The following is a 12,137-nucleotide window of genomic DNA, read 5'->3' as shown; positions in this document are numbered from 1 at the left end:
GCAACAATGAAAAGCCTAACCTGCGATTGACTGTCAATGTGATGAACTGCCCTAGATTCATTACCATATGACTCCGTGATTGTAGAACGGGCATCAGGAACGAACTTAAATACAGTTCTATTTCTACCATTTTGCAGCATAAGTACCCGCCTGCCTTCTCTTTTCGAGTTCTATTATTTGTTTCGGTTAGATGGAAAGTCTTGTATCTTTTGGTTTTCATTGCATTCAGGTCTCCAAAATGCTGTCTGCTAGTTTCTGTTAGACAAAAAGTCTTCATCTGATTGCATTCAGGTCTCCACAATGCTGTCTTCTACTTATTTCGGTTAGACGAAAAGAAGCGATAACCTCATCTGTCAACATATATATATATATATATATATATATATATATATATATATATATATATATATATATATATATATATGCAAAAGCCCTTTCTGTGATCCAATACCAATAAGACGAGGTCCGTTTTTAATTATAGCCAGAGAAGTCAGAGCCCACCTCAAAATATTGCACAGGCCTCCAATGACTTGTCTTTTTATTTTGGTTAGACAAAAAGGACAGTTAAACCAACCTATAGTCCGTAAAGTCAATAACTATGACGTAGGACTTGTCATTGGACCAAATGCTTGGCTCATAAAAGCGGGCGAGTTAGACTGGTCATAAGTCAAGTGAGGTCCGTTCCTTAAATCAATTGGTGATAAGAGGAGCAATCCATTAATTTGTAAACTAGTCTCATCGTTCTGCCATTCGTGTTCCTGATCGTCTGCTTTTCTGTAGAAAACTAAGCATTTACCCGCAGGAAAAAAATTAAGCATTTTTTCTGCCCTTCTTGCCATTGCAGGTATAACATTGGAACAGTGTGTGCATACAATCGTCTTATATGAGTTTTTGTATTCCATTACCTATACCACTGACTCCAATCTCCCAAACTTATTACAGATTTTCGATATGAAACTGTGCGACATTTTTCAGTTTCGCATCTAGTGACACTACCTAATAATGTAACCTTATACTTCATTTTTCATAATAAAGCGCCAACTTTTAAACTATCTAACTACAGTGATGCTAATTTAAGCCGGAAAAAAACTTGCAACACCAGCATTAAAACAAGTATGATGTGACAAAACATTGAATTGACCGACATTAAAAAATTCCTACTAACGCAAAAAATTATCTACGCGACAAGTAAGGTAACAGTGAAGGATAACTAAACTGAAATTCATCAAAAAATCAGTAATTAACAACGAATGCAACATACAACTAAGATGATTTAAAAATGCAAATCAAACTTAAACAAATCTCAATCTCCAGGACTTCAACTAATATAATTTAACAAAAACATGCAAACTAATCGCCATTGAAAATTTCCTAAAACCAAAATCCAGAATAACAAATTAAGCAGAGTTAGGGCTGGATAACACTTACCCTTAAGGCCTTTATCTAAATAGTTGAAAAGTGAAGATAGGTAACATCTGTAACATAACTTGTGCTCATTCGGTCAAAGTGTCAAACTGAAATCTTTTCTTGTTGGTCCTTTATCTAAATAGCTGAAAATTTGCCTTGGTAGGTAACAAAATTGAATGAAGCTCTTTTCCCTTTTCTAGAGATTTAGTTGATGCACATGTCGAGATTGCGCTAGCCATGGTAACCCCATTCGGTTGAACATTGACGAAAAGCATCTCCCTAAAGAACTGTAACGCTTCATCTATCCTATTCTTTTGTGCAAGGCCAGATACTAATGAAGTCCAGGTGAATACATCGGAGACATTCAGAATCACCCATCTTTCGCATAAATTCCATGGCAACATCACAATCACCAGACTGACTATAACCAGCAATCAGTATGTTCCAAGTTATCAAGCACGGCTCAATTCCCCCGTCTCTCATCAAATTAAACAACATATGTGCTTTGCCATTTTCACCTCTCTGACAATATCCAGATATCAAAACATTCCAGCTCACAATATCCCTTTCATTTATCTCCTCAAACAACTTCTCAGCTAAACTCAATTCACCACACTTTGCATACACAACCAATAAAGCATTATAAATCCGCCTAGACGACCTCATCCCACCTCGAATCACAAGGGAATGTATCAACGTAGCAGTCCCGAAATCCCCACAATTCCCACAAGCCTGTAAAATCTTAGGAAACAAAAACCCATCAGGCAAAATACCTTCATTCGTCATCAAACCAAACAACTTAACCACCTCACTCCATCTCTGCTCCCTCGAATACGCTCCCATCATAGCAGACCAAGTAAACAAATTGTAATGAATAACATATATCATTAAAATCAAGCGATTGTAATTTTCAAGACGTCATAACCTAAAAACTTAATTAGAATCAAATTAAATCAACAATAAATACAGAACTAACTGAACATCTAAGAAAAGAAATGAACTAAACGTAATCGAAATCTAATCGCATAAACTATCAATCAGCAATGTCAATGCATCATCCTAGTCGACTTCTGGAAAATCAAGAATATGTAAATTAAATAGGACATCAAAAACTATGTTGATAGTGCAAAAAAAGAAGAAATCGATAAGTGAAATTGTGTACCGTATTGAGCAACATCGAGGTTGAATTCATCGAAATTAGGATGAATCGAAATTACCTAGATCAGAAAATTAGGATGATCGAAATTAGGATGAATCGAAATTGCCTAGATCGAAAAATAAATTAGATTGACGATGGCGATGGTGATCAAAATTTGAGCGATAAATTGTCGATCGAAATACGAGTGAGTGACGATGAGCTTAAGAGAGAGAAAGTAAGAGTGCGAAATGAGGGAATTTTCAGTTAGTTGAGTTTTGTATGAAAACACGTGTCATAATCTGATGAGGCTATAATAATTAGATCCAATGGTTTAGAAGGTGTCCAGCCGCCTCACCCTAAGAAGGGTGCCTCACATGATTCAACCTCTATATATATATATATGTATATATATATATATATATATATATATATGTGTATATATATATATATATATATATATATGTGTATATATATATATATATATATATATATATATATATATATAGGCAAGATCCGGTGAGTTTGCCACTTTTCGTGAGTTTCCCCCGCCTATATAAGCAAATGACCTAACAAAACTAAATTAGCAATTATTTTACAAACAACCACACGATCATTCATTTCTCTATCTTTCTCTCTCTACTTTTTTATCATCAAACACTGTTCTTCAAAATTTTGATCATCAATTCATCTGATTCTTCACTTTTTTTTTCGATCCACAATTTTAGCACAAATTCATTAACTATTTCGATTAAATCACTTGAAACTATCAATCTGTTCATCAAATTTTATCAAATTCATCATCCGGAAACCCTAATTCTTCAAATCCAAACGAAGGTACTATTATTTCTTCTGATTTCTGATTTAATAATCGAATAACTTCAGTATTTGAATTAAATAACAAATTCTGACATGATTTAGGTGTTTTTTACCGTAATTTTAAAGCTTCAACGATGATGAATTCGGATGATCAAACTCTTACTCGCTTGATAATATTCCGATAATCAAACATCGATGAATTCAGGTATAAATTTGTGAAATAATGTTGATATAATAAATGTTGTTATTAGGTTGATAAGTTTTGTGAAACTTTTGTTCATTATATTGATTATTTTCGTACTGTTACTCATTTTGTTGTTTAGAAAGTCGTTAGAATAACTACCACATAATATCACAATAATTGCATGTAGATTTCATTCATGATATCATTCAATATCTAGTATTTGAATAACTGATTAGTATAATATAATAACTGAATTACAGTATTAAAATAACTGTACTATTGCATTAAAATAACTGTGATGCATTGTGCTGGCCTTGACTATCAATTTGAAAAACCTCCTTTTTCTAATAGAATAACTGGATTCGTATAATACAATAACTGCATTATAACATTAAAATAACTGTTGCAGGAGAGATTGTTTTTTCCATCATAATGACTGTTTTATAGGATCTGGCAAAAATATCTTTAAAATAAACAACTAGTTAATAATGAAATAAGCGTACTATTACATTAGAATAATTTGTGATGCATTGTCTTTGGTCTTGACTACCAATTTCAGTAAAAAAACATCCATTTTCTAATAGAATAACTGGATTCGTATAATACAATAACTTCATTATAACATTAAAATAACTCAGTTATTGTAATGTAGAAATATGGCATTTATAGTTATTGTAATGTAGAAACTCGATTATTGTAATGACTAAAGTCAGTTATTCTATATGTGATTCAGTTATTGACTCGTTAATTGTTTAAAGTCAGTTTTAGTTATTTTACAATCCAGTTACTTAATGGGTGTTCTGTTAAGTTATATTTTTCTTTTTGGTGATTTGCAGGTTGAATCACGATAGACGCGGATAATTGACGTTCAATGGAAAAATTGATGTATATACTTGGTCATTTTTTGTTAGATTTCATCTTGTTTAATTGAATAACTCAGTTATTGTAATGTAGAAACCCAGATTATTGTAATGTAGAAACTCGATTATTGTAATGTAGAATACTCGATTATTGTAATGTAGAAACTCTTGTATTTGTAGTTATTCCAATGTAGAAACCCAATTATTGTAATGTAGAAACTCGGTTATTGTAATGTAGAAAACTCAATTATTGTAATGTAGAAACTCTTGTATTTGTAGTTATTCCAATGTAGAAACCCGGTTATTGTAATGTAGAAACTCGATTATTGTAATAAACTCGAGTTATTGTAATGTAAAAAACTCGATTATTGTAATGTAGAAACTCTTGTATTTGTAGTTATTCCAATGTAGAAACCCGGTTATTGTAATGTAGAAACTCGGTTATTGTAATGTAGAAAACTCAATTATTGTAATGTAGAAACTCTTGTATTTGTAGTTATTCCAATGTAGAAACCCGGTTATTGTAATGTAGAAACTCGATTATTGTAATGTAGAAAACTCAGTTATTGTAATGTAGAAACTCTTGTATTTGTAGTTATTCCAATGTAGAAACTCAGTTATTGTAATGTAGAAACTCAGTTATTGTAATGTAAAACTCTGGTATTTGTAGTTATTGTAATGTAAAAACTCAATTATTATAATGAGTAAATCGTGTTATTATATTGAGATGAAACTCAAATATATTCAAATTTGTATCTTGTTTTTGTTTTCATCTTGTTTAATTGAATAACATGATTGGTTATTGAATGACCTCACAAAATGAATACAATAACTTGTATGTATTCAAATAACTGGTTTTGTGCATCGAAAGAAATTAACAAATTGAATTCAATAATTGCTCGTATGCATTGAAATAACTGGCTTGATTCAATACAATAACCATGTTTCAAAAACATTGTATTACATATTCACATCAGTATCCAAAATTACATCTAATAATAAAAACACATCACTAATTATTCTAGTTCTTTGGCTGAGCAACACCTTTTCTGACAACTTGTTTAATTCTTTTTCCACCCACCAGCCTTCTCGACTTTAGAACGTGATCCTCAACCTGCAATATGTCCTTCCTGAGATCATTCACGTTCTGCAAAAGACATGCTCTTCCATCATTTACCTTCGACATCATCATAATACCCACCATCTCAAGCCGTATAGATAGGGATCCTGTCCAATTTTTGCTTTATCATCGACATAAAGATCTTCCTCTCATATGTGAGCATGTGATACATGGTAAAAAAATCCAGATTCATTATCGTTCATCTGCTTTGTTTTTCATTCAAAATTAACATCAACAATTTTGAATGTAGAAACGACAATCCTTTCTTTTGCTATTGTCCTTGTTTTCAAAAAGTCACATAAGCAATCAACCTACCACATGCACAAACAATAACTCGGTTAAATTAGCACTAAAGAGGACATAACAGATTATATCCCAAGATAACGAACAAGAAGTAACTATAAAATACAATAAGCGAGTTTCAATAATAGAATAATTCGGTTAAAGTAATACAATAACTCTTATTAAGCAGTTATACACTAACACAACAAAACAAGCAAGACAAGATAAAATAAACGAGTTTGAATAATACAATAACTCGATTAAAGTAATACAATAATCGAGATGTAATGCAACATTAAAAATCCCTATATTACAATAACATCATCAATATATTACAATAACGAATAATTTCAACAAACAAATTATCTTCATTGCAACAAAAGCACAATGAAATCACCAAAAACCAGAAAGAACAACATCAAAATTCAAAATCAGGTACAAAAACGCAAAATACAATTACGAAACCCTAGAATTATGCGAAAACAATAGAAAATGTAATTTAACAACAAAAACACGACAAATTGAACTACATAATGAAAACGATTGAATAAGTTGAAGAATAGACACACAAAAGACTAGAAATTCAAGCAAAGAAAAATAAAAATGAAGTTCAAAAATAAACAAAAAATAGTATAATAAGAGGAAACGATTACCTGATTGCAAAAATCGAAGATAAAGACGAAGTAGATCTATTGAGCGCGAAGAACAAGCACGAAATCGCTCTGAAAACGGAGAGAAATTGAAGATGAAGAGCACGAAATAATTGAAATTGATTATCGACGGAGGTTTTTGTGTTACGGCTTTTTAGAGGGAGAAGAAGGAGAGAGAGAGTGATTTTTATAATAATGAGGGAGATTGAGAGAAAAGTGGGGTTTTATAGCTTGAGTAAGTTTTAATCTCAACCATTCATCTTAGATTAGATTAGTGGTCCAGATTTAGAGGGGTAACTCACCAAACATGACCCAACTCATATGATCCTAGTTCTATATATATATATATATATATATATATATATATATATATATATATATATATAGAGAGAGAGAGAGAGAGAGAGAGAGAGAGAGAGAGAGAGAGAGAGAGAGAGAGAGAGAGAGAGGTTCTTATAAGGTCTTCATACCTTATAAGGCCCTAAGTCTTTATAAGAGCCCTTGGATGAAGGGATTGAAGGGATGAGATGAGGAGAGAGGGCGTGATTTTTAGAGCAAAAAAAAAAAAGGAAAATGGTGATTGTGTGAGAGAGGACCACTTTCTTTGTTTATGTCTTGCCTCCATATCAAATCGCGCGGACAATAGCAATAAACAAAGCCTCCTAAATCATTTTGCATGCTTCCCTCCTCTTTTCACCATTCAAAACCTCTCAACAAGCCAAACCCATGAAAATCATCAAAAAAAACGAATAATTTCGCAAATCCATTATAAATCATCAAAAAGATTAAAGAAATTTCATTCCCCTTTCGTTAACTACATCATCTTTCCGTATAAAATTCATTCGCTTTGTTGAAAATAAATAATTTGTCATTGTTCATCACAAAAAGACGATCAAAATGACAGTCAGGGTTCGTGAAATCGATTATATGCAGATTGAAGTTGCCGTCGATGGTGAGTTCTGAATGTTCATTATTGTAGGTTGTAGTTATTTAATTTGTGTTCATTATTCTTAATACTATTGTACTTTCATTGTGTTCATCATATTTGTTCTTTCATTTTGGTAGCTTGTTGTTGATCGAAAAAAATGATGGTAATTTAAAAGCTTCATCAAGTACGAATTATAACTTCAGTGGGTTTTAGTAAAACTCTGACCCAAATATGTATAACTTCAATAATACAGTGTACACATGCAGTTCTTATATTCATCGTGTTATAACTCCAGAGGTTTTTTGTAAAACTCTTTGACAATTTTCCTGTTTGTGGCTAGAGTTATACATTGTGCGTAATTCAAACCCTAAATTGTGCGTAAAAATCTTACTAAAGAACCAATTTTGATATAGTTATACAGGTTGTGGCTAGAGTTATACATTGTATCATTAGAGTTATTCAGATTTGTGTATAGAGTTATACATCGTATGATTACGATTATACACGTTTTGTACAGAGTTATACAACACATCACTGCAGTTATCCATATATAGGTAAGAGTTATACAAGTTGTACAACACATCACATTCTGGATCTACAGTAATACACTCTAAAATGTATAACTCTAGGCGTATAATGTATAACTCGTAGCATATAATGTATAACTCTTAGCATATACAGACAGTGTTTGGAGTTATACATTATATGCTAAGAGTTATACATTGTGTAGCTAGAGTTATACATCCTATGACTAGAGTTATACAGACTGTTCATAGAGTTATACATTAAATACATAGAGTTATACAGGCTGTGTCTAGAGTTATACAAATTGTGTACACATGATTTACACAACACATGACTGCAGATTATGAGATAGGCAAAATTTATTACGTTATGAGTTATACATTCTGTGAAGTACGGTTATCCATATATAGGTAAGAGTTATACAAATTGTATGACAAGAGTTATACATTCTGGAACTACAGTAATACACTCTACAATGTATAACTCTAGGCATATAATGTATAACTCTTGGAATATAATGTATAACTCTTAGCATATACAGACTGTGTTTGGAGTTATACAATCTATGCCTAGAGTTATACATTATATGCCAAGAGTTATACATTATATGCATAGAGTTATACATTAAATGCCTGCAGATTATACATTACGTGCCCGAGTTATACATGTTATTTGCATGTGTTTTTCTCCGTCATTGTTTTTTCTGTAATTATTTTTCGCTTAGTTTTTCTGCGTTTGTTAGTAAAACAAATTAAATAAAATAAAACAAAGAAGATGATGGAGAGGATAGTAAAACAAATCCACATTTACCATACATGAACTTAATTAATACATATAGATACATAAACTTAATGCATTGCTAAAAATACAGTTCTTAGATGTTCATATAGGGATGCATTCTCTTCTATGATATTCATCCTCTCCTCCCTTGCTATTTGGAGGTTTCGTTCCGCAGATGCAATATCTTCTAATAGCTGCATAATCTGCGGCTCTAACAGGCCATTTTTTTTGGCGTCCTTGAGTGCGATCTGAGCGTCCTCAAGGTTGCTCCTGTACCTCCTCTCGATGTCCAGCAACCGGCGTATGAAACTCTTGTTGTACTCGGTCATAATGCATGTATTACGAATGGTATCATTCATTGTTGTTGAAGGAAGTTTGGAATTTATTATTAGGTTTTAAAGATTTAGGGTTTGGAGTTTAGGGTGGAGATATGGATATAATGGACTGGTTATTGAGATAGTGGAATGAATTTATAATTAGTAATGTGTCCTTTGAGTTGCCATATCCCTGCTTCAAAATCTTATAACCCTTCCCATTCTATATATTGTGCCGTTTCATTAAATGTATAACTCTTAGAATATAAAGTATGACTAGAGTTATGCATTATATACCTAGAGTTATACATTATTTGCTAAGAGTTATACATTGTGTAGAATGAGTTATACATCTTACAGTCTCTGCCTAGAGTTATACATTGTGTATCTAGAGTTATACATCGTATGACTAGAGTTATACAGACTGTGCCTAGAGTTATACATTGAATGACTAGAATTATAAATACTGTAACTAGACTTATACATTATCTGACTACAGTTATACATTATGTGCCCAGAGTTATACATTGTATGACTAGAGTTATACAAACTGTGACTAGACTTATACATTGTATAACTAGAGTTATACAGTATCTACCTAGAGTTATACAGAGTGTGATATGGTAAGAGTTATACATTGTGTAGAATGAGTTATAAATCTTACAGTCTCTGCCTAGAGTTATACATTGTGTAGCTAGAGTTATACATCCTATGACTAGAGTTATACAGACTGTGCCTAGAGTTATACATTGTGACTAGAGTTATACATTGAATGATTAGAATTATAAATACTGTGACTAGAGTTATACATTATCGACTACGATTATACATTACGTGCCCAGAGTTAGACAGTGTGACTAGGGTTATACATTAAATGACTAGAATTATACATTGTATGACTAGAGTTATACATCCTGTGACTAGAGTTATACATTGTATGACTAGAGTTATACAGTATCTACCTAGAGTTATACAGAGTGTGACTATAGTTATACATGATATGGTAAGAGTTATACATTATATACCCAAAGTTATACGATGCGTGTGCCAGAGGTATACGAGTCTGTGCATAGAGTTATACAAAGTATATATGTAAAGTTATGTATTTCTTAATCATTTCATGGATGTTTGATTCTCGCTTTCGGATGGTCGCAAGGCGTGAAACCGAGTATTGTAAGCATTTAGCGTGAGTTTACACCTTGTGTAGGGCAACAATTTTTTGAAATCGACGAGGCGGTGACATTCTATAAAGTTTATGCATTGGCGTCCGGGTTTGATGTTCGGAAGTACTCGACGAAAAAAATAGCGACGGTGAAATGCGAGACAAAGTTGCTGGTTTGCAACAGAGAGGGATTCACATATGTCCCAAAAGGAGAGGCGAGTAAATAAAAAAATGAGTCCGGGATTAGGGAAGAAGGAATGCAATGGGGAAAAAGAAGCTGCGAACCCGGAGGAAATATACAGTCAAGAGGGTAGGGTGTAAAGCACATGTCAGGCTATTTATGAAGAATGGAGTACTAGTAATTGACCGATTCCACATGGGGCATAATCACGAGCTTGTATCGAGTGAGGATCGTCAGTTTCAAAAGATGTCGCGGAACATAGAAGATTTTCACAAGTACTTGATAATGTACAACTCAAGGGTTAGTTTACTATTAAACAAACATCCACTAATTGAATGGCAAACTTCTAAAGTTATTCACCGAGATGATAGAGTTATGTAAACCTAAAAGTTATAAATAATAAGAAGTTGCATAATCAATCAATGGAGTTATGCATATGTTTCAAGAAGTTATAAGAATAGCTGAAAGAGTTATAGTTGAGGAATTCTTGGTTATTAATCAAAGACTCGATAAGGATTTGTTGCCCACTGCAGTTGAGGATAGGAGCAACTAGGACGCACAACATGTGTAAGGAGTTCGTAAATGGGTTCGAGAACATTGGTGCATCCTTAACTGATTTTAAGAACTTCCACCGAGATGTGAAGTGCTTCATCCATAAACGGGACGGTCAATTGTTCATTGACCGGTTCAAGAATATGGCACAAAATAGGCAGGGTTTTTATTTTGATTATGAAGTTGACAAGGATAATGACCTTGAAGCGCAATATAAATTTGTGAGTAACCGCTAGAAGGAACTACTCCGTTTTTGGAGATGCGTGTCGCATGCGACCCAACATACTCAACAAACAAGTACGATATGATTTTCACGCCATTCATTGGCATAGATCACCATAAGCGATCGGTGACATCTACGTGGGGGCATTGATTGCCCATGAAGACCATGAATCCTTCCGGTGGGTTTTCAACAGGTTTTTGAATGCTATGGGTGGAAAGGAACCCAAGTACATTATCACGGATCGGTGTCCGGGCATTATTAAGGCCGTACCCCTTGCCTTCAAGATCGCACGACACCGATTTTGCATGTGGCATATAATGAACAAGGTGCCATCAAAGGTCGGGGTGACAAGGGAGGATTATAAGGAGTTCGTTCAGAAATTGAACAACATTATATGGGACGACAACATAGAAGCAGACGACTTTGACGCTAGGTGGGCAGAAATAATGGAAGCGCATGGTCTTGTGAACGAAGAGTGGTTTTCGAAGCGTCACGATAAAAGGAGCCAATGGGTGATGGCCCATTGCGGGGACTTGAACATGGGTGGTGTAATGAGGACAACCCAGAGATCGGAGAGCGATAATAGTTTTTTTAAGAAGTTCGCGCAAGTCAGTGCACGTTAGTGGAGTTTTGGATGCGTTTTGAAAGCGCTATGGACCATCAACGATACGTGAGAAGAGACTTGACCATGAAAACCGACACTCAACACTGGCAATGGGGACGCATTTACCCATAGAGGAATATGCGTCGGATGTTTATACCCGTGAGGTTTTCAAGGAATTCCAACTAGAGGCCATTTGCTCAATCGATACATGTAAGAGTGTCGGCTATCTTTCAAGTCGATGGAGTTTAGTGAGTGTCGTAAAGGATTCAATCAGACAGAAAAGTTTCAACGTCGAGTACAACCCAGGTAACAACATTTTGGCATCAACTTTATGTGGTAGTTGACTGAAGTTGCTAGATATAGTGCCAAAGTTACATTGTCTGAACATAGGAGTTATACAATTGTTCAGTG

At 33.7% G+C, this 12,137-nt stretch overlaps 1 protein-coding gene across 1 annotated transcript; it reads right to left on the bottom strand.

The window, feature by feature from the left end:
- Nucleotides 1-1,350: 1,350 nt before the first annotated feature.
- Nucleotides 1,351-2,250, bottom strand: LOC141601858 (pentatricopeptide repeat-containing protein At1g19720-like). Its single transcript, XM_074422164.1, has 4 exons — nucleotides 1,782-2,250; nucleotides 1,563-1,738; nucleotides 1,429-1,443; nucleotides 1,351-1,371 (listed from the first exon to the last, which is right to left on the bottom strand). The coding sequence occupies exons 1-4, from the start codon at nucleotides 2,248-2,250 to the stop codon at nucleotides 1,351-1,353; spliced, it is 681 nt and encodes a 226-aa protein (XP_074278265.1).
- Nucleotides 2,251-12,137: the final 9,887 nt, after the last annotated feature.

This window comes from Silene latifolia, chromosome 9 (genome assembly GCF_048544455.1).
Source record: "Silene latifolia isolate original U9 population chromosome 9, ASM4854445v1, whole genome shotgun sequence".
In the NCBI taxonomy this organism is placed as follows: Eukaryota; Viridiplantae; Streptophyta; class Magnoliopsida; order Caryophyllales; family Caryophyllaceae; genus Silene; species Silene latifolia.
The sequence above is the reverse complement of the archived record's forward strand: the minus strand, read 5'-3'. Positions and strand labels throughout refer to the sequence as shown.

Bases quoted from the DNA above. Each gene is read 5' to 3' on its own strand.
- LOC141601858 (XM_074422164.1), bottom strand. From the start codon at position 2,250: ATGGGAGCGTATTCGAGGGAGCAGAGATGGAGTGAGGTGGTTAAGTTG. The intron at 1,739-1,781 runs GTGATTCTGAAT...GGACTTCATTAG, and splicing joins GGAATTTATGCGAAAGATGG to TATCTGGCCTTGCACAAAAG.